Here is a 23726-nt window from a genome sequence, read left to right as displayed (position 1 = left end):
AATGTAATCTTATGTTACTTTGATTTAGTTTTTGTTAGTCGGTATAGGTATGTTCGATATTATTCATGAATAGTGTCATTGAATAGTGAGTGATGCTTTTCATCCAACTGCTATAAAAAACATATATAACATGAATTAATGTTGCTAAATTCACTAATTAAAAAAAAATATAATGTTACTTGTTTTTATTTTGTGGACATTTGTCAATATAATGCACGATTATTTATTTTCAATACAATTAATAAGGTTTTGTGAAATCTAAATGAGTTGTGTTGTCATAAATTATTAACAGACTAGTGGTCCGCCCCGGCTTCGCTCGTGGTACATATTATTTCGCAATAAAAGGTAGCCTATGTCCTTTCTCGGGTATCAAAATATCTCCATACCAAATTTCATGCAAATTGGTTCAGTAGTTTAGGCGTGATTGAGTAACAGACAGACAGACAGAGTTACTTTCGCATTTATAATATTAGTATGGATTGTTAACTAAATAAAGGATTTCTTAATATTGTCTCTGAAGTTAATCGACAAGTAAAAACATAGAATTAAAATTCAAATAGGTTGAGGAAGTATTATTGGAAGGAGCTCGTGCGGCCGCAGAGCGTGGCGACTTGCAGCAGTTCGAGACGCTAATGATACGCGCCAACCGGCCGCGGGAAGTTGTGCAGCATTACAAGCAATTGGGTATTTAGAGCTTTTTCTTTATGTTGGGTTTGTTGAACAAGGAGTTGGGATATTTTAAAAGTTTATTCCTTTCTTTATTAATTGCATAGCCTGATTTATACTTTTTATATTTTTTAAGCCTTTTCAGTGATGCGTTCTTATTTATTTTTTGTCCATATAAATTACAAAACTATTAATGTAAATTTGTACAAGAAATGTAATTGTGTAACAATTTTGTTTGACATTTATTAATGAAAAAAAAATTTTTTTTTTTTCGAAGTAGAAATCTACATGCCAAATAAAAACCAACCAAACCTTACGAAATTAAAAATGCCCTATGTATAACTATACGTCTTGTGACACATTACACCAGAGCTGTGGGAGGAGGCATCTCGCGTGTCCCGCGAGTACCTGCCCGACAGCGCGGAGCAGGTGCCGCCCGCCGTGCCGCCGCTGCTGCAGCGCGCCGCCGACCACGCCGACCGGTGCGTTTGTTGGGCTTTGGTACTCTTTATTGTATAAATAAATAAATAAATATTTCAGGACAATTTTTACACACGGCACGATCTGATCCCTTACTAAGCTTTCGCTTGTGTTATGGAAACCAGATGGCTGATAAACATACATATATAATTTTAAATAAATACGTATATAGATAATAAACACCCAGACACAGAGCAAACATCTATGTTCATCACACAAATATTTGCCCCGGGTGGGGATCGAACCCACGACCTCTGGCTTTGAAGGCAGGGCCACTACCAACCAAGCCAACCGGCCAGTATGAACTTGGATATATTCGTGTTCTTATTCAGCAAGGAAACCTATTTTTTTGTATAATGTTCTTTTTAAATATTTATTAAAATATAGGTAACATTCTTCCTTCTTTTAGACAGTTTTCTTACGTTAGTTACCTTTTACCGTGGATATCCGAAAAAAATTTAGAGCTATGGTGATGAGCGACTAATAAGGAACACTGTTTCTTTGTTGTCAATTTTAAGGTTCAAAAGGGGTAATAAGAAAATGCACCATTGTAAAGTTTTAACAAACAACAGCATTTTAAACAAATATAATGAATTCAACAATGTATTATAAATATATTGTATTAATAGTTTAATATTTTATATCATTATATTATAATTCAACAATATAATCGTCTAGCGGTGAATGGTGGGACGCGGTGCGTTTATTAGTCGGCGCTAGCGCGGCAGCGGCGACTAGCGGCGCGACGCGTCTGTCGGAGCGGGCTGCTCTGCGTGCCGCGAGACTGGCGCGCGACCGCCTCGCGGGCGACGAGCGGCGCGCTGCTGCTGACTCGCTCGCCGAGCGGTATGTACTGGGTCTAGGGGTGAATGGTGGTGGTACGTCTGTTAGTAGGAGCTTGTGCAGCAGCAGCGGCCAGTTTTTTCATCGTTTCAATATTCTTAATGGAATTTTTTGGATTTGGAAAACCAATTTATAACAATATTTATTTAATTTAATTTAATACACAAACGATTTTAGATTTGATGCAATCGGACAAAGTGAAGTCGGGGAACAGTTGCGTGCTGCGCTACTCGACGGAGTGGAAGATGCGGAGCCAGGTAAGCTTTTTATTACCATATGATCGATTAATATCTCTTATTTCAGTAATAAATAACTTATATTATATAAAATAAATTCACATCACTCAGGTACATCGAAGTCATACGAAGAGGAAGAATCAGCGACCGATGTTAAAGAGCCAGAACTTGATATAGAGCGGTCAGCACTGGAGAAACTCTGCGCGGCGGGCCAGTGGCAGCGCTGTCTCGCGCACGCGGCGTCTCGCGCGCCCCACTACGCGCTGCGCTACGCCGCGCACTTGTTCAACGCGCACGCGGTGAGTGCGCTCGCGTAGTGTGTACACTGTGGTGGGCGGGCCAGTGGCAGCGCTGTCTCGCGCACGCGGCGTCTCGCGCGCCCCACTACGCGCTGCGCTACGCCGCGCACTTGTTCAACGCGCACGCGGTGAGTGCGCTCGCGTAGTGTGTACACTGTGGTGGGCGGGCCAGTGGCAGCGCTGTCTCGCGTTGAGTGTAGTGCGTAAAGCTTTTCCGTCTAGTGTGTAAACTGATTATATATACGTGTGTTTTGATGCGTGGTGTCAGGTGTTAGAGATGTTCAGTTAGTTTTGGGTTGCGAGCTGGAATTATTTAATAGTATGTTATAACTGCATCCTTTTGCACGTTTTTAAACACCTATTAAAACGTAGACTTGACAAGAAAATATATAACCGGTTAACGTATTACATAGCATAATCGTGTAGTTTTTTACAGCATAATTCTGTACCTGAGAAAAAAAATATGTTAACAGATTTTCAGATTGCTGTAGAACCCAAGAAAAAAGAAATACGAATCTGTTATTATTTTTCCTTATAGCGTTTAGAAGGCGTCAACATCGAAAGTGAAGATATACCAGAAGCATTGTCCCAAGTTATTGATACTCTACGACAGTATCTCATACTGGATAACGCAGCGGAAACCATAAACAGCAGTGATGTTAATTTAGCTAAAGCCGTGTGCAATGAATTGTTGGTGCGAGTGTCGTTGGCGCCCAAAGCGTTCTCTGTGTTGAAAGTAGCCGCGGAGATCATGGTCGCTGTGGGAGCGGAGGAAAGGGCTATTGAGGTATTTATTTTATATTATAATTATTATCAGTGTAGACTTAATGTTATAGAACAAGAGTAGACATAAGTAATAAAAAGTAAATATTTTGCATGTTTTGTTCGGTTAGCAGACCGGATTAAAAAGAAATTAAATACGTTTATCTATACGTATTTTAATGTACTGTATCATCTTTTTGGGAATAAATGTATTTCTATTCTATTCTATTCTATACTATTTAAAAAAAAAGCATACGCTGGGAATACTTCCACGCGGTGAAAGCGGTGGTGGTGGTAAAGTTCGGGACAGATTTTCGATGATGATGGTGTATATCATTGATATTTTGAGTTTTGACTACTAATGCTAATGTTTTTTTAAATAATAATTATGCATCGGGCTTATGTTATTTGAGTGAATAAAGATTGAGGATCATCGAAATCAAAAGAATGTGAACATACACAAACACAAACACGAACATGAAAACGAACAACGAACAGCGAACAACGAACAACGAACAACGAATAACGAACAATGTGAATGTGAATGTGAATGTGAATGTGAATGTGAATGTGAATGTGAATGTGAATGTTAACGTGAACGTGAACGTGAACGTGAACGTGAACGTGAACGTGAACGTGAACGTGAATGTGAATGTGAATGTGAACATACACAAACACAAACACGAACACGAACACGAACACGAACACGAACACGAACACGAACAACGAACAACGAACAACGAACAACGAACAACGAACAACGAACAACGAACAACGAACAACGAACAACGAACAACGAACAACGAACAACGAACAACGAACAACGAACAACGAACAACGAACAACGAACAACGAACAACGAACAACGAACAACGAACAACGAACAACGAACAACGAACAACGAACAACGAACAACGAACAACGAACAACGAACAACGAACAACGAACAACGAACAACGAACAACGAACAACGAACAACGAACAACGAACAACGAACAACGAACAACGAACAACGAACAACGAACAACGAACAACGAACAACGAACAACGAACAACGAACAACGAACAACGAACAACGAACAACGAACAACGAACAACGAACAACGAACAACGAACAACGAACAACGAACAACGAACAACGAACAACGAACAACGAACAACGAACAACGAACAACGAACAACGAACAACGAACAACGAACAACGAACAACGAACAACGAACAACGAACAACGAACAACGAACAACACGAACAACGAACAACGAACAACGAACAACGAACAACGAACAACGAACAACGAACAACGAACAACGAACAACGAACAACGAACAACGAACAACGAACAACGAACAACGAACAACGAACAACGAACAACGAACAACGAACAACGAACAACGAACAACGAACAACGAACAACGAACAACGAACAACACGAACAACGAACAACGAACAACGAACAACGAACAACGAACAACGAACAACGAACAACGAACAACGAACAACGAACAACGAACAACGAACAACGAACAACGAACAACGAACAACGAACAACGAACAACGAACAACGAACAACGAACAACGAACAACGAACAACGAACAACGAACAACGAACAATGTGAATGTGAATGTGAATGTGAATGTGAATGTGAATGTGAATGTTAACGTGAACGTGAACGTGAAAGTGAACGTGAACGTGAACGTGAACGTGAACGTGAATGTGAATGTGAACATACACAAACACAAACACGAACACGAACACGAACACGAACACGAACACGAACAACGAACAACGAACAACGAACAACGAACAACGAACAACGAACAACGAACAACGAACAACGAACAACGAACACCGAACACCGAACAGCGAACAGCGAACAACGAAAAACGAACAACGAACAACGAACAACGAACAACGAACAACGAACAACGAACAACGAACAACGAACAACGAACAACGAACAACGAACAACACGTAAACAGGCTAAAAGGAACGGTTATAAATTTGTTTGGGTGCGAAACGGGAAAATTTTTATTCGTAAGGAGGAGGCGAGTCCTGCAAGGAATATCCTAAGTATTGATCACCTTCAACAGCTACTCAAATAATTCGGTGATTAATTATATATTTTTTTTTCAAATTGAGATACAACCTAATTTTTATTTTGCTTTAGTAAGTAACTACTTATATCTTTTGTATTTTTTTTTATTTTTTATTATGAATCGAGTTCGAAACATTAAAAAACAAATTGAACCAAGTATTTATTACCAAAACATCAGGGGAATGAGAACTAAGCTACTTGAGATTCACAAGAACGTACTGGCAAATAACTACTTAATAATAGTATTGACTGAAACATGGCTTAACCATAATATATTTGATGGAGAAATACTTGATAATCGTTATGAAATTTACAGAAGAGATAGACAGTCTTACTCATTATTTAGGGATAAAGAGGGTGGTGGAGTACTCATTGCCGTGCATAAATCAGTGAAATCCTTTAGAATGACTAATTTTGAAAGTACTGCTGAGGATTTATGGGTAGCAATAGAATTTCCTACTACAAATGGATTGCAGAGAATTAGTTTATGTGCGGTCTATATTCCTCCCCCCATCAATAGTGCGGTTCTAGAAAACTTTTTAAATAAATCTTCCATTGCTGCTAATCAGTCGGTAAACCACCTGATTGTTGGTGACTTTAATATGGGTAGTAATTTAAGTTGGATTAGAAAAGAACATTACGACAATTTTTTGTGTCCACATAATTGTAATAACCCGATTGCAGTTTCACTTATTGACTTCATGGCTCTCTGTAACAATAAGCAATATAATGCCATTGTTAATTGTAATAATAGAATATTAGATCTGGTATTATCAAATTTAAATAATGTCATAGTCGCGGAAGCATTGGAGCCCCTATCCATAGTTGATAAATATCATCCCCCTCTAATCATAAATGTTAGTTTGGAAACACCTCTTTACCTAAAACACAACGTCACAGAACGGAATGACATATTCAATTTTTTCAATGGTAAATATGATAATATTAAGCATGATCTATCTGTGATTGATTGGACATCAAGGCTACCCAACGACATGGATGTAAATACTATGGTTTCCGAATTTTATTCTATCTTGCGAAATTTAATAAAGCAATACGTTCCACTTAAGCAAAGGCGCAACTCTAAGTATCCTCCCTGGTTCACAAATAGGCTTATTAAATTGTTAGGTGAAAAAGAAAAATATCGTAAACGCTATAAAATATATAAAAACGAAATGGATAAACTGCAGTATAATTTATTAAAAAATAGAACTCGCATTATATTAGATAAGTCTTATGAAGATTATATAACTAAAATACAGGGCGATATATTACAAAATCCTAAATCCTTTTGGACCTACATAAAATCTAAGAGGAGTCATGCCTGCAACTTTCCATCTGTTATGGTACTTAATGATAAATCAGCAAATGATGGTAATGAAATAGCAAACTTATTTGTTGAACATTTTTCTTCGGTATACAGTCAATCATCGTCATCCTTGTCGTCACAAAACGTACTTTCATCTTTAACTATGTGTGCTCGTAATAACATAAATATTAATGAACGGGAGGTCAAGCGTAAATTACAATTACTCGATATTAATAAAGGTTCGGGTTATGACGGTATCAGTACGGTATTTTACAAAAGATGTGCAACGGAATTGTCAGTTCCTCTATCTATAATTTATAATAAATCTCTAAACAGCGGAATATTTCCAACTTTTTGGAAAAAAGGTTTGATAGTGCCAATTTTTAAACAGGGGGATAAGTGTGAAGTAAAAAATTATCGGCCTATTACGTTGTTATCGATACCCGCGAAAATTTTTGAGTCTTTCGTTTATGGTTACATATCGTGGCACACGAAGAGTCTTATTTCTGTGAACCAGCATGGTTTCACAAAAAAACGTTCGACACTTACCAATTTGCTAAGTTTCACTAACTCAGTAATAACAAAAATAAGTAACGGTAATGAGGTCGACGCAATCTACACTGATTTCAGTAAGGCCTTTGATACAGTGAATCACCATCTGCTAATAAAAAAACTTAGGGACACTTTTTGTCTTTCAGAACAGGTTTTACTCTGGTTGCAGTCTTACTTATACCTTAGACCACAAACAGTTAGGCTTAGCGGATATCAGTCTAAAGAATACTATCAGTTATCTGGAGTTCCCCAAGGCTCCCATCTAGGCCCATTATTGTTTACATTATTTATTAACGACATTACAAATGTTATCTTGGAATCTGAATATGAGGTTTATGCGGACGACTTGAAACTTTTCAGATCGGTAAATTGCTCTCAAGACCAACAAAAACTGCAGGATGATATAAATCGAGTATCTCTCTGGTGTAAGAATAACCTAATGCAACTGAATGGAAGTAAATGTAATTTTATAAAACTTTCCAGAAAACATGTTAGATTCAAAACAACTTATAAAATTGATGATATTGCTATTAATCAAAAGTACAATCTTAAAGACTTAGGTATTACATTGGATGAGGAATGCAGATTTGATACACATATAGATCTGGTGGTTCGCAAAAGTTTTAAAATGAATGAATGAATGAATGAAATACTCTTTATTGTACATATATATACACAGTGATAAAGTTACATAGTTAAGATAGCTTATAGTAGAGATGTACAAAGAGCGGCTTTATCGCTCGTGAGCGATTTCTTCCAAGCAACTCGATGTAGATAAAGATACAGTGAGCAAGAATTAAAGAGTAGAGTAAGACAAGGAAAGAAGAAAGAATAAACATAGAAAAGTATTATACATAATGAAGGACACATAAGTTGATACATTAATATTACAATAAGATTAAAATTATATAGAAGGAAAAACTTAAATTTAGATTTATTTTAACGATTTGTCAGTGATCGTGCGAAGGTAGTAGTTCTTCAATTGACTTTTAAAGGAGTGAAGGGTCTGTGCTTTTCTTATCGTGACTGGTAAGGAGTTCCACAACCGGATTGCTTGAACGGAAAAGGAAGAATGAAAGAAATTGGAAGAATGGGAAGGTATATGAAGGGTAAGATTTTCAGCTGATCGTAAGTTCGTATTCCTAGTGCCGAGGAATTCAAAATTAGCTTTTAAGTAGGAAGGTGATGTGGGATTAAAGATAATGGAATAAAGAGAGGTAAGGATATGTGTATTCCGGCGGAGGCGGATGGGGAGCCACTGAAGTCTTGACCGAAATTCCGAAACATGGTCATACTTGCGCAGACCATAAATGAACCGCACAGCAAAATTTTGTAACCGCTCAAGTTTATTAAGTTGTTCTTGAGTTAGATTAGTAAGACATACGTCAGCGTAGTCAAGGATTGGCAGAAGTAAGGATTGGGCCAGCAAAATTTTGGTGGGAATGGGAAGCAAATTACGCATTCTACGCAAACTAGAGGCGGCAGCAAATACTTTGGAACTTATGTTTTTAATCTGATGAGACCATGACAAAGTTTCATCTAGTATGATACCGAGATCTTTAACAAATTTACTGTAAGGAACAGTAGTACCATCGAGTGCAATCGGTGGCAGAGTCGTCCAATTAATCCTAGAAAGGAGACTTTGACTGCCAAATATAATTGCTTGAGATTTTAAAGGATTTAAACTCAGTCCAAAAGATTTACTCCAATCGGATATGTGTGAGAGGTTACGATTTATACAGTACACAGCTTCAGGTAAATCAGTCAAAGTGGCTTGTGAATAAATTTGGAGATCATCAGCGTATAGGTGATAATGTGAGGTCAGTCTTGTGGTAACACAATTTATAAAAATCGCAAATAAGAGAGGTGATAGAACGCCCCCTTGTGGTACACCAGCACTTACGTCACACCAGGAAGAAAAAGTATTTTCAACCTTAACGCGTTGTCGACGGCCGTGCAAGTAGGAACGAAACCATTCTATTGCCACAGGGGATATATTGACGGAAAGCAGTACACTCAACAATACATCATAATCAACTGTATTGAACGCATTGCTAAAATCCAACAGTGTCAAAATTGTAAGCTCTTTGTTATCCATTCCTCTACGTATGTCATCAGTAATTTTCAGAAGGGCTGTAGTCGTACTATGACCGGGGCGGAAACCAGATTGATAGGGATCAAGGAGACAATTGGCATGAAGAAACTGGGATAGTTGTTGGTGGATAAGACGTTCAAGGAGCTTTGACAGGAAGGGTAAAATTGAGATAGGACGAAAATCGGATAGGGATGAAGGATTTCTTTTCTTAGGAATGGGAATGATACTAGCCTTTTTCCAGATATTAGGAAATACTCCAGTATCGAGGGAACAGTTTAGGATATGAGTTATGACAGGGACAATAATATCAAGGATGGGAACGATCATACTACGACTGACACCATCATCTCCGACTGCTTTAGAGGTAATCGATAAAATATTCTTCTCAACATCACTGCTAGCGATTTGCTTAAAAACGAACGGCGGGAAGCTAAAAGATGATGTGTTTGAAATAATATGAGATATTGTTGAGTGTTTATTGCCGTCTTTAAAAGTAGGTGCAGAAGAAGAGAAATGTTTATTTAAAGCGTCTATGCAAATGTTATTATTTAAAGGAGAGTCATTATTTTTACCTATGCCTAGAGTTTTGAGAAATTTCCAAATTTTTGAACTGTCCCCATTTTCAACAGATTGATGGATGTGTCGTCGCTGAGCGTCTCTACATACCACATTGCAACGATTCCTTGCTCTTTTGAAAGTTTCCCAGTCAGAATCAGACTGTGTATGCTTATATTTAGCTTTTGCTTTGTTTTTGGCATCAATCTGGATTTTTATTTCACTAGAGAGCCAAGGGGCAGGAAGGTGTCTTACTTTAATTGGTCTTACAGGAGCATGTTTATCAAATAAGTTTAAGATCTCAGCATTAAACTTTTCAATTTTTTGATCCACTGAATCAGCTGACATAAGTAGGGTCCAATCTGTATTTTTAGCGTCTTGCCGGAGACGTTCTACATCCATACCACCAAAATTTCGCTGCATGAGGATTTTGTGTTTGAATTTAGGGGGACGGGTTTTGTAAGAGAGGTAGATTAGATCATGACACGAGAAAGAATCTGCAGGGCATTGACCGTGCTTCGAGACATGATCTAGGGAAGAAACAAGGATAAGGTCTAGAAGGGAAGGGGAACAATTTGGAATTTTATGAGTAGCGGAGAGTGGAAGTATGTGTATATTGCATGCATTTACTAAGGAAATAAGTTTTTTGCTGCGGTGATCGTCTTTTAAAAGGCATGTATTAAAATCTCCCATTATAATAACATGCTTAAAGAGTGGAAGAAAGTTTTCAAGAAGAGTCTCAAAAGAAGAAAAGTAATTGACATGAAGAGAAGGACTGTATACTACTCCAAGCAGAAGTTTTGTGCAATTTAAGGATATTTCAATGAGTAAATATTCAGGTGTGTTCGGCGGGGGAGGCTGGAGAGACTGACTCAGTATCGTAAAAGGAATGTCGGAGCGCAAATAAATAGCCACTCCACCTCCTCCTCTTCCAATTCGGTCGTTCCGGATTAAGTTAAATCCAGGTAATGAGTAGGAGGCACTCGGTAAAATCGGTTTCAGCCAAGACTCAGAGACAAGAATGGCGCCAAGGTTCTTGTTATTAAAAGAAGATAAGAGATCTGGATAGTGGGCCGGAATACTTTGGGCATTTATGTGGACTACATTAAAGTTTTTCAAACAATCGGATAAATGGGAACTAATTACTTTGTCTAACGACGAGAAAGTCACACTGGAAAAACTACTATCATTATTCTCGCTATCGGATGAAGCAGTAACATATGTATCACTATCAGAGAAATCTCCGATTAGCATTAAATTAAAATGTAGTACAAACTAAATTAATTTTACAAATTTATCACACAAATATACTATGTTAATTTAAATAAAATTTAATCAAACAGTACATTCCAGCTAAAAAGAGTGAAACCAAAATAGCAACATTACGTTCAATCGTACTCATGACATCTTTAACAAAACATTACGTCTAGAATCTAAGTTAGTATCCTGAATAAAGTTTATAAACAATAATTCTAAATTGAGAGTTCGTAGAAAATTATATTATTCAATATGGCAATATTAAAACAAAAGTCACTAGTACCAAATGACATTTAACCCAACTATTGACATATTATTAGTCTGTGACATATTATAGTGACGTTTAAAGTGTAAACAAACTACACAAGTTGAACTTGAAATTATTATATCAGAAAATAAGTGCCTATTGTATAAGTACAAGATTTAGAGCATTATTGCATTACAAGAAATAAGAAAAATTAGTTAATGATACCACTATAAAGCAGTCATGGGCGGAAATTTAGAAAAAAATAAAATTTATAATATGTTACAAGAGGAAAAGTGAAAGAAAGTAAATAAGCAACTCATTTTCTGTTATATCTCTTAGGTCTAGTACCAACCGAGCTTTCCTTATTGACCGCATCATCTATAGTAGCCATGGGAGGATCAGCATTTGCATTCAAGTTATCAGACATCCCAGGAACGGAGTTCAAATCAGAAGAAGATTCAACGCGATGCTTTTTCCCATTCGAGCCTATGACAAATATGATGCCATCTCGTGTCCAGCACTTGTTGACTCCAAAGTGTTGCCGTGCTGCCATAAACAAGTCATGTCTACACTTTGTGAGAAACTCGGATATGGTGACTCCAGAATTCTTGAGAGCAGTTTTGCGCATCCAGACTTTATTTTTAATATGTTGGTCTCTAAATTTGACTAGTATAGGTCTAGGCTTGTTACCTTTAGATGTTCCTATACGATGGCACTTACTTATTGAAGCAGCACTGAGCCCGGCGTCTGGCATTTTATATGATAAGTTCTTGATAAGAATAGAGGATGAATCCTCATCCTTTTCTTCACCAATACCATGGACAAGCAACATCTTCCTTCTAGATCTCATCTCTTGTTGATCTTGAATCTTGAAGAGGAGACTAATTTGTTTATGCAATAAAGTTATTGAGGAAACAACAAAATTGCGAAATAGTGAAAAATCTTCAGCTAGAGATGTGTTTGTAGAAGTAGTGTTAGTGCCAAGTAGGGAATTTTGAAATTCAGCCATCCTTGTGTTGAACATAACAGTCATTTCAGCAAGTGATTGTTGTAGTGAATCCATCTTGAAGTAGGTTGCAGTAAAATAAGGAGAATTGTATAGGGATACTATGCTGGTGAGTACAGAGCACTTTTATATCATGAAAAAGTTCATCAAATACTTTAAAATTATAATAAAATATAAAAATATCAGAGAGCAAAAATTTTAAATGTTAACAGTTTTACATCTACCCTCAGAAAAAAAAAAAAAAAAAAAAAAAAAAAAAAAAAAAAAAAAAATGCTAGGTTTTATTTTTCGTAATACACAGGATTTTAAATCTACTCTCGCTATGAAAATACTTTATAATTCTCTCGTAAGGTCCAACCTTGAATACAATTCAGTTGTCTGGTGTCCTTACTATAAAAAATATATTACTCGTATTGAATCAGTACAGAAAAAATTTATTAATAGATTAAGTTATATCACCAAAAACAATATTCAAAACAATATTCTTACAAATTATAGCGAAAAGCTAAACTTTTTTAAAATGGAGTCTTTGGAAGCGCGCAGAAGCGCGTCACAGCTAATATGCCTACATAAATTATTAAACAATGAGATAGACTGTCCATCACTGTTGTCGCAAATTGGTCTCTCGGTGCCTATCTATAATTGTCGGCTAAGTACTTTTTGCCCTATGTACACAAAATTTTCAAAAAATAAATATGGTTCGAACTCCCCGTTACAACTTATTTTAAAATTATATAATAGAATATTTGCAGTTGATCATAGCACAGATATTTATTTTTCAAAACTAAGCTCGTTCAAAAAGCATATTGTTAAAACATTAAACAAATTGTAATTTAAGTTTTTACTTTTTAGTTTCAATTTAGATATAATTTAATTTTTATGAAAAATTGTTAAAGCGGTGCCTACCTGTAATTTAGATACGTAAATACTAATGTTTATTTTAAGCAAATATTGAATTGTTTGAACAAAAAATTATGTATCTAGTTGGTAAGCCTTTTTTAAATAAATAAATAAATAAATAAATAAACAACGAACAACGAACAACGAACAACGAACAACGAACAACGAACAACGAACAACGAACAACGAACAACGAACAACGAACAACGAACAACGAACAACGAACAACGAACAACGAACAACGAACAACGAACAACGAACAACGAACAACGAACAACGAACAACGAACAACGAACAACGAACAACGAACAACGAACAACGAACAACGAACAACGAACAACGAACAACGAACAACGAACAACGAACAACGAACAACGAACAACGAACAACGAACAACGAACAACGAACAACGAACAACGAACAACGAACAACGAACAACGAACAACGAACAACGAACAACGAACAACGAACAACGAACAACGAACAACGAACAACGAACAACGAACAACGAACAACGAACAACGAACAACGAACAACGAACAACGAACAACGAACAACGAACAACGAACAACGAACAACGAACAACGAACAACGAACAACGAACAACGAACAACGAACAACGAACAACGAACAACGAACAACGAACAACGAACAATGTGAATGTGAATGTGAATGTGAATGTTAACGTGAACGTGAACGTGAACGTGAACGTGAACGTGAACGTGAACGTGAACGTGAACGTGAATGTGAATGTGAACATACACAAACACAAACACGAACACGAACACGAACACGAACACGAACAACGAACAACGAACAACGAACAACGAACAACGAACACCGAACACCGAACACCGAACAACGAACAACGAAAAACGAAAAACGAAAAACGAAAAACGAAAAACGAACAACGAACAACGAACAACGAACAACGAACAACGAACAACGAACAACGAACAACGAACAACGAACAACGAACAACGAACAACGAACAACGAACAACGAACAACGAACAACGAACAACGAACAACGAACAACGAACAACGAACAACGAACAACGAACAACGAACAACGAACAACGAACAACGAACAACGAACAACGAACAACGAACAACGAACAATGTGAATGTGAATGTGAATGTGAATGTTAACGTGAACGTGAACGTGAACGTGAACGTGAACGTGAATGTGAATGTGAATGTGAACATACACAAACACAAACACGAACACGAACACGAACACGAACACGAACACGAACAACGAACAACGAACAACGAACAACGAACAACGAACACCGAACACCGAACAACGAACAACGAAAAACGAAAAACGAAAAACGAAAAACGAAAAACGAAAAACGAAAAACGAACAACGAACAACGAACAACGAACAACGAACAACGAACAACGAACAACGAACAACGAACAACGAACAACGAACAACGAACAACGAACAACGAACAACGAACAACGAACAACGAACAACGAACAACGAACAACGAACAACGAACAACGAACAACGAACAACGAACAACGAACAACGAACAACGAACAACGAACAACGAACAACGAACAACGAACAACGAACAACGAACAACGAACAACGAACAACGAACAACGAACAACGAACAACGAACAACGAACAACGAACAACGAACAACGAACAACGAACAACGAACAACGAACAACGAACAACGAACAACGAACAACGAACAACGAACAACGAACAACGAACAACGAACAACGAACAACGAACAACGAACAACGAACAACGAACAACGAACAATGTGAATGTGAATGTGAATGTGAATGTGAATGTGAATGTTAACGTGAACGTGAACGTGAACGTGAACGTGAACGTGAACGTGAACGTGAACGTGAACGTGAATGTGAATGTGAATGTGAACATACACAAACACAAACACGAACACGAACACGAACACGAACACGAACACGAACACGAACAACGAACAACGAACAACGAACAACGAACACCGAACACCGAACACCGAACAACGAAAAACGAAAAACGAAAAACGAACAACGAACAACGAACAACGAACAACGAACAACGAACAACGAACAACGAACAACGAACAACGAACAACGAACAACGAACAACGAACAACGAACAACGAACAACGAACAACGAACAACGAACAACGAACAACGAACAACGAACAACGAACAACGAACAACGAACAACGAACAACGAACAACGAACAACGAACAACGAACAACGAACAACGAACAACGAACAACGAACAACGAACAACGAACAACGAACAACGAACAACGAACAACGAACAACGAACAACGAACAACGAACAACGAACAACGAACAACGAACAACGAACAACGAACAACGAACAACGAACAACGAACAACGAACAACGAACAACGAACAACGAACAACGAACAACGAACAATGTGAATGTGAATGTGAATGTTAACGTGAACGTGAACGTGAACGTGAACGTGAACGTGAATGTGAATGTGAATGTGAACATACACAAACACAAACACGAACACGAACACGAACACGAACACGAACACGAACAACGAACAACGAACAACGAACAACGAACAACGAACAACGAACACCGAACACCGAACAACGAACAACGAAAAACGAAAAACGAAAAACGAAAAACGAAAAACGAACAACGAACAACGAACAACGAACAACGAACAACGAACAACGAACAACGAACAACGAACAACGAACAACGAACAACGAACAACGAACAACGAACAACGAACAACGAACAACGAACAACGAACAACGAACAACGAACAACGAACAACGAACAACGAACAACGAACAACGAACAACGAACAACGAACAACGAACAACGAACAACGAACAACGAACAACGAACAACGAACAACGAACAACGAACAACGAACAACGAACAACGAACAACGAACAACGAACAACGAACAACGAACAACGAACAACGAACAACGAACAACGAACAACGAACAACGAACAACGAACACGAGTCCGAGTCAACTCAAATTCAACGCTTGAGTTATTAGCATAATATTATTCGCACATCTATTTCTAGATCTTTACAGGCCAGTATTAACGTTATGCGCGTTTGACTGTTGAGATTTTCATACGGCATGAAGAGATAAATGGCAAGAGCGCAACGAACGTAGACTTTAAAGAGATTTTAAAAGTAATTTCTAATATAATTGTTAACTCGCGGTAGGAAAATTATTATAATTTTATATAAGTAACTATAATGCTTTTCTTCTTTTAAGTATAAGTTAATTGAAATCCTCCAGTTGTTTTCGTCTAAAGTCCACGCGAACGAAGTCGCGGGCATCAGTTAGTGATTAAATAAAAAAAGTCAAGAAACAGAGAAATGAATATTTTGCATGGCAAAATAAAAGTTGTCACTTACTAACGAAAAGTTTCTCATTAGCAGCGCAGCTTTACAAACTGTTGAAAAAGTAATACATAGTTTAGTATATTTAGCGTTTATGTTATGTGTGAGTGAATGTCCAAATATTCTTAATTCTACATAATATTATAATCTCATAATGTTGCGTTCAAATGTAGACATATTATGCTCGAGGGAGCCAGTCGTTTTAATGAGCATCGTTTGAAAATGTCTCTACGTATTTTAATATTTCACGCGATTCGCGATGTATTTATGTATTTCAAAGCCATTTAGGGGACGCTATAATAACAAACAAGAGAAAAACTAAAAACTATAAATGAAATAGATTTTTTATAGATAGATTTTTGTAAATGAAACTTATAAATGTATTTTGTCTAAATATATTTTCAAAATGCAGTCTATATTTAGGTTTAAGTAATAATGTTGTGTTGTCTTGAAGGCGATTACGTTGTTGATGGGACTACACGTGCCTCAAATCGCATCGAAAGTGGCGCGCGCTTTACCGCGCTACACCGACATTATTGTGGCTGATGTTGGTGAGATATTCGTAATAAATTATATTTTCTTGTTATCAGTTTTTATATTAGCTTTTTGGTACCTATCCTTTGTGTTCTTTTTAATAAAATTAAGACAGTTGCGTTTGCCGTGAGCAAATCTAAAGTTGATCTAACTAGATAAAAAAGGAATCGTCTCCCATGATCCCAATCGTATTTACAATGGATGCCTGTATCAAAATAGTAATTATTTATTAAAAATACAATATGATTATCTTTTTTTATTTGAATGTAGCATTCTACGCAGCGGGAGTAGCGATACGTGAAGAAGGAAGCAACGGAGCCCGCGAGGCTTTCGTGTTTCTCAACCATTGCTTGGATCTGGCGGAGGCTGCGGATGAAGATAACGCGCATCTCTTGGACTATACCGATTTTGGTGAGGTTTTAGCGGGACTACGATATGACTTTTACATTAAATGTCTGTAGCAAATTACGGTGGTAATTTATGGTGTAAAATAAACGATTTATTTATATTAGGTATAACTTTATTACGTTATGAAATTACTGGGTTTAACTGTACTTTATCATGACTATGATGTCGAGTTGAGAGGCGTTATTTTTTTGTGGAAACTTATAGTTTTTGAGTTGTGAATTTTTGAAAAGCAAAAAATTAAGTTTTTGTTGCGCATATATTTATTGTTTTGCCAGTGTCCAATTTGGCGATTCATTTCATGTAAAACAATTTGAGAGAATAATGTGTCTTTTTACTTATGACATTATCGGGTGAAGAAAATAATATCGTGTTAATAAACGTACAGAGTGCACGGACTGGTCGCGCAGTCCGCTGCTGGCGGAGCGGAGCGCGGTGCGCGGCGCCACGCTGCTCGCCCTGCGCGACTGGGTGCTCGCGCTCTCCATGGACCGGGCCGTCGAACAAGTGAACAAACAAACAATTAATAAATCCTGCACATGCTGCAAAATTTAACTTACAAACAATTAACAAATCCTGCACATGCTGCAAAATTTAACTTACAAACAATTAACAAATCCTGCACATGCTGCAAAATTTAACTTACAAACAATTAACAAATCCTGCACATGCTGCAAAATTTAACTTACAAACAATTAACAAATCCTGCACATGCTGCAAAAATTTAACTTACAATTTTAACACACGCCACACGATCAGCTATACACTACCTATAGGGTATGGTTAATTTTTGGCACAAGCCACACACCATCAGCTATTCACTATAGAATATGGTTAATTTTTCGCACACAAAATTTATAAGTTGAAATTGTGCAACACGCTTTATTATACTGCAGTGTAGGATTATTTTTTGTTATTTTAAAGGAAAATATAAAAAGGAGAATTGATAAACTTAAGTTGCGAGTAAAAGGCGGTTAAATGTTTTTGATGATTTAATACATGCTGATGAAACGTTTAACGTTTTTTTTGCCGCATTTTGCGGAAATAACTAAACGGTTTTTAAGTTAGATAAATCTCTACTGTTAGTTACTGTAAGATAACCTCTTGAGTAACATAAATTGTTCATTTTCTCGATAAAATGACATGAAAATTACAATTATAATTAATTACAGTTGCTTGCCTACTACCCACTCTAAGAGAATAAAATATAAGCACATTTTTGTGAAATAATTTATTATATTATCCAAATCGTAAATCGCACAACATCCTTGTAATTAACAAATGTTCAACAAACACGCAACAGACGCTGCCCGTAGACGCGAGCGGTGCGTACGTGTCGCGAGCACGCGCGGGCGAGCCGCCCTGCGTGCTCACCGGACACCCGCTAGCCAACAGACTCGTCACCTTCACTAACGGTGAGATTTGTTTTGTACGGGATTTATTGTGTTTGAGGTGTTATTTGACGTGCTAGTTGATAATGGAGATAATATATGTGTGGTAAATTATGATTCGAATGAGTGTTATAGTTTTTTTTGCGTGTTGATCGTTTTATTCAGGAGGACTGAAGATTTTATCATATTAAAAAAAATGGTGCATAAATACGTTAATTTTATTTCAGTCTTACGTAAATGCTAAAACTTAGCATACCTAATATTTTTCGCATGATATTCTGATTTCTACTGCATCAAACGTGCAAATTATTATAAACATTAATACATATATGCATTGTATCACATTTTATTTATTTTTTTTTGTATAGGTCGTTGCGCAAACCGCGAGTGGTGGTCGCGCGTGTCTCAAGCGGCGCGCAATGGACACGCTACAGCTTCAGCCGTGTTGCAACATATCACCAAATGGTGCGGACCTGCTGACTTTTCGCACATTTAATTTTATGTAAAATTGTAGAATTAAAATAAACGATTTAATTCAAACTGTGTTTTATTAACAGACCCTAAACCAATACATAAATATATTGTGGGACAAAATGTAATATGGATAGACCGATATTCGTTTTATAGTCTAAAATCCGAATTAATATCGACCTTCAGCCATTTGATAACCAGATGGGACGTATTTTTTTAACAAATATACCTAATTTATGATCAAACATGGCTATGATAACTTACCAACTAACTTACCTATCAAAAATTTTTTAATGGATTTTCTTTCATCAATTTCATTCTTTTGATAACCAAACCAAAATTTACTTCACTGCTGATAGTTTTAAACATGTAGAATAACGTAATTTGTAATATATGTAATAAAATAAGTTTTATTATTTACTAGGCGCTAGTTACTTTCTAATAAAATAATAATGTAGCTTTCTTTTAGTAAAAAATCATTTAAATCGGTACAGTGTGGTACAGTCCTTTTGGAGCCTATTGAATACAAACAAAAAAAAAACTTTCAGATTATTATCCAACATGTAATTATTATGGCATAATATTTTTCTAAGCAATTATTTAAATAAAAAACCTTAAGTTTTGCTAAAACATACACAATTGATGAGATTTAGGCAATATGTATAGGTAAAAAAGAAGTAAATGACCAAATTCAGGTCATACTTGGTAATCAATAAAAAAATTGAAGTCGTAGTCGTCGTAGTCTACACGAACGCAGATGCAGTCAGAAAGCTACTATTGTAATATTATGTAGTATTTCATTAAAGCACTATTTGTGCGTCAATGCTGTTAAGCTGTCTAGCTTTGCCTACTTCAAATTATATGAGTAGACTTATTTTAAATATACATTAGACTAGCAAAATAAACTACTTTCGAAAGCATAAAAGCCTTCAGCTCTCGTCTTAAGAATAGCTCGTTCCAACAAATAAACTTTTCAGCAGAAAGATAATAAAATAAATATTATAGATACTAAAAGGAGAGGTTTTTAAAATAAAACACAAAATTTTCACTATAATATCAGATTTTTATCACATTTATTTAATAATATACTTTTACACACATATTTTACGTACAAGAATTTGTTTGATAAGTTTTCGCTATGAGTACTAAAATATAATATATAATAATTTATGTAATGTATTATATTATAAGAAGATATGCAAAAAACCATTGTAATTTTCAATAGATATTATAAGGTTATTCTCTTAGGGCCGAGTAATATACATATTTTTATTAAAATAGTAATTATAGCGAAAACCGCACAATGACTTTGAACTATAAAGAAATAGAGTTACAGTAAGATAAGAATTTTAATACCTGGTAAATATGTTATGACGATATTTGATTCCAAAATAATTATTTATCACAATAAAATGTCGCAGGTACAGGTTGTCTCTATATAGATATGTTAGGCTTATACTTCGGTACTTAATTAGGATATTGTGGTAGAGCTCAACGAGGCACACTATATAATTAATATAACATCTTCTTAAATAGAATATTATTTGTTACACTAAAATATTAAGATAGTAAGCGTAAATGATTTGATCGATTCTAACATAATATGTTAGAATTTATGATCAATATAATTCTTTAAAAATCTTAACTTGTGATTTATAATAAATATACAACTTACAAGAATATTTTGTTTAAACAACTAAATATAGAATTTCTTATTGCACTCGAATCGTTTTTGTAGTTTTTAAACTAGTCAGGGCTAATATTTTTTTCTGCGTGGTTTCTGAGTTTACGGTCCATCTACAAGTCTACAAGGGATGGTTTTAGATAAATTGTCTCGTTCATAAAAATATGTGATTTAAGTTACTTTTAGGCTTTAGAATAAAGGGACCGTTGGAGTTGTTCCAAGGGCGGATCCAGCTTTAGTGCCAGGGGGGGGTCACATAGACGTGGTCAATTTTCAAAAGCTATATTTTGGTAATTTAATTGATACGTAGATTTTAAAAAAATTGGTCAAGTGCGAGTCGGATTGGCGAACCAAGAGTTCCGTACAAATTTTTTTTTATGCTTTAAAATTAAATTTATGCTTTTTGCAATTTTTCCTTTATCTGTGCTATAAGACGTAAGTTTCTATTAAATAAAGATTCTGTGTTCACGGGAAGTACCCTGTAGGTTTTGATTCCTGGCAACACTTGCGAATGTTGATAAGCATGAAATGTATGTTTTAGCAATTTTTCCTCCATCTGTGCTGACATTGCTTTTAACCAAATTTCAGAACTCTGTGTTCACAGGAAGTAGTACAATACCTATAGATTTTGATTCCCTTGCGATAATGTCGAAATTTGCGATAATTTACGGCATAAACGGCTGTATCTTTTGATTGCGTTGGCTTATAAGTTTGATTTTTTCACAGCTATAAGGAACCGTAGATTTGAGTATTCGGTATGAATTTCAGATTGATACCTCCACGCGTTCCTGAGAAAAAGGGTCTTGATAGGCAGACAAACTTGAAAAATATATATTTTTTGCAATTATTCCTGTATCAGTACTATAAGATGTTGCTTTGTACCGAATTTCAAGATTCTGAGTTTACGGAAGGTACCCTGTAGGTTTTGAGTTTTGATTCCCTTGCGAATGTCGAAATTTGCGAAATTTTTCGGCATTTACGGCTGTATCTTCTGATTCGTTGACATAGAAGTTTGATTTTATTATAGCGTAAAGGTATTATAGACTTGAGTTTTTGGTATGAATATCAAGTTAATATATGTCAGCGTTCATGAGTAACAGGGTTGTAAGTTAAAAAATTTTTAAAATATTGTTTTTTTATATTATAATCTAAGGAAAAATTCATGCTTTTCGCAATTAGTAAACAAATAAATCTTTAAAACTACGCAACGAATTTCGATGCAGTTTTTTTAAAGATAGAGTGATCCAAGATGAATAGTATATTATTTATAAGGTTCTAGAGAAAGCGGGCGAAGCCGCGGGCGGTAAGCTAGTCTGCGTTATAAGACGTTTGATTGTACTAAATTTACTACCCTGTAGGTTTTGATTTCTTAGGGAGTGTCGAAAAATTTCAGCAATTACAGCTGCATCTTTTGATTGCGTTGGCTAAAACGTTTGAATTTTTCACAGCATCAAGGGACCGTAGACCGTAGGATTTCGACATTAGCAAGGGAATCAATACCTGCAGGGAGCACCCTGTCCCGTAAACACAGTCTTGAAATTGAGTAAAAAATATCGTGTTATAGCACAGATGTAGTAATAACTGCGAAAACCCTAATTATTTAATTAAATTAAATAAAAATATATTTTTTAAATAATTTTAAACTTACAATCCCTTTACTCATGAACGTCTACATGTATTTAATTGATATTCACATCAGAACTCAGGTCTATAATAACTTAAATCTGTTATTTAATTCAAATTCTATGTCAACGCAATCTGAAGAAAAAGCAATTAGAGCCGCATATTCTGTAATTCGCAACTACTTGCAAGGGAATCATCAATCAAAACCTACAAGGTACTTCCCGTGAACACAGTCTTGAAATTTGGTTAAAAGCAACGACTTAAGCACTTACAAGCACAGATAAAGAAAAAAATCCTTTAAACAAAATTGTAAGATACAACATAATGAAAAAATATGTTTGCTCGGAGTCCTCGGTGCGCGAGTCCGACGCGCACTTGGCCGATTTTTTGTTTTAATTTGACAGTATTTTCTATTGTTCATTTAAAAAAAAATTGCTATTTTATGTCTTATACACGAACTGGGATATTTCGATATTTGAGGTTTTGTGTGAAAAGTGTAACAGCAAAAGTTGTAGAAAAAAAAATAATTACATACAACTTTACTTTTTTACTACACTTTATTCCGCAGTTATAGTTTTTTTTTTAAAATCGAAAAACCTGTTATTTGTCCTTAAATTACGACCACAGGTCGACCCTAATAAACTTTTTCTATAATTTTTGTTATATTCTCTTCCGTTACCGTTTGTAATTAATTTCATTGTTCTATATTACTTTTATGTCTCAAAATTCAATAAAAACATCTTATTGAACAGTATTAATTTGTTAATTTAAAAAAGTTAATATTAAATTAGTGGTCCACTTAGGTCGTGGACCTAGCCCAGGGGGGGGTCATGACCCCGTGACCCCCCCCCTGGATCCGCGCTTGAGTTGTTCTTTGTATCTTAATAAAATGTTACTGACGTTAGTATATCCAAATA

At 35.9% G+C, this 23726-nt stretch overlaps 1 protein-coding gene across 1 annotated transcript in view; it reads left to right on the top strand.

Annotated features, from left to right (window-relative positions):
• The window catches only part of Oseg2 (intraflagellar transport protein Oseg2), a 37259-nt gene extending 17732 nt beyond the window's left edge, over positions 1–19527 (top strand). Inside the window, exons 25-35 of the mRNA XM_090108203.1 lie at positions 561–684; positions 1037–1148; positions 1825–1992; positions 2167–2246; positions 2337–2524; positions 3063–3311; positions 17156–17252; positions 17506–17646; positions 18029–18147; positions 18944–19055; positions 19400–19527. Of these exons, the coding sequence (XP_089964329.1) occupies positions 561–684; positions 1037–1148; positions 1825–1992; positions 2167–2246; positions 2337–2524; positions 3063–3311; positions 17156–17252; positions 17506–17646; positions 18029–18147; positions 18944–19055; positions 19400–19527 (1518 nt within the window). The remainder of the gene's footprint in view (positions 1–560; positions 685–1036; positions 1149–1824; positions 1993–2166; positions 2247–2336; positions 2525–3062; positions 3312–17155; positions 17253–17505; positions 17647–18028; positions 18148–18943; positions 19056–19399) is intronic.
• Positions 19528–23726: the final 4199 nt, after the last annotated feature.

The sequence above is a fragment of the Colias eurytheme genome, chromosome 12, assembly GCF_061535395.1.
Source record: "Colias eurytheme isolate Ceu_HAF_F1 chromosome 12, ilColEury1 Martin Lab GWU primary, whole genome shotgun sequence".
NCBI classification, from domain to species: domain Eukaryota; kingdom Metazoa; phylum Arthropoda; class Insecta; order Lepidoptera; family Pieridae; genus Colias; species Colias eurytheme.
The sequence above is the reverse complement of the archived record's forward strand: the minus strand, read 5'-3'. Positions and strand labels throughout refer to the sequence as shown.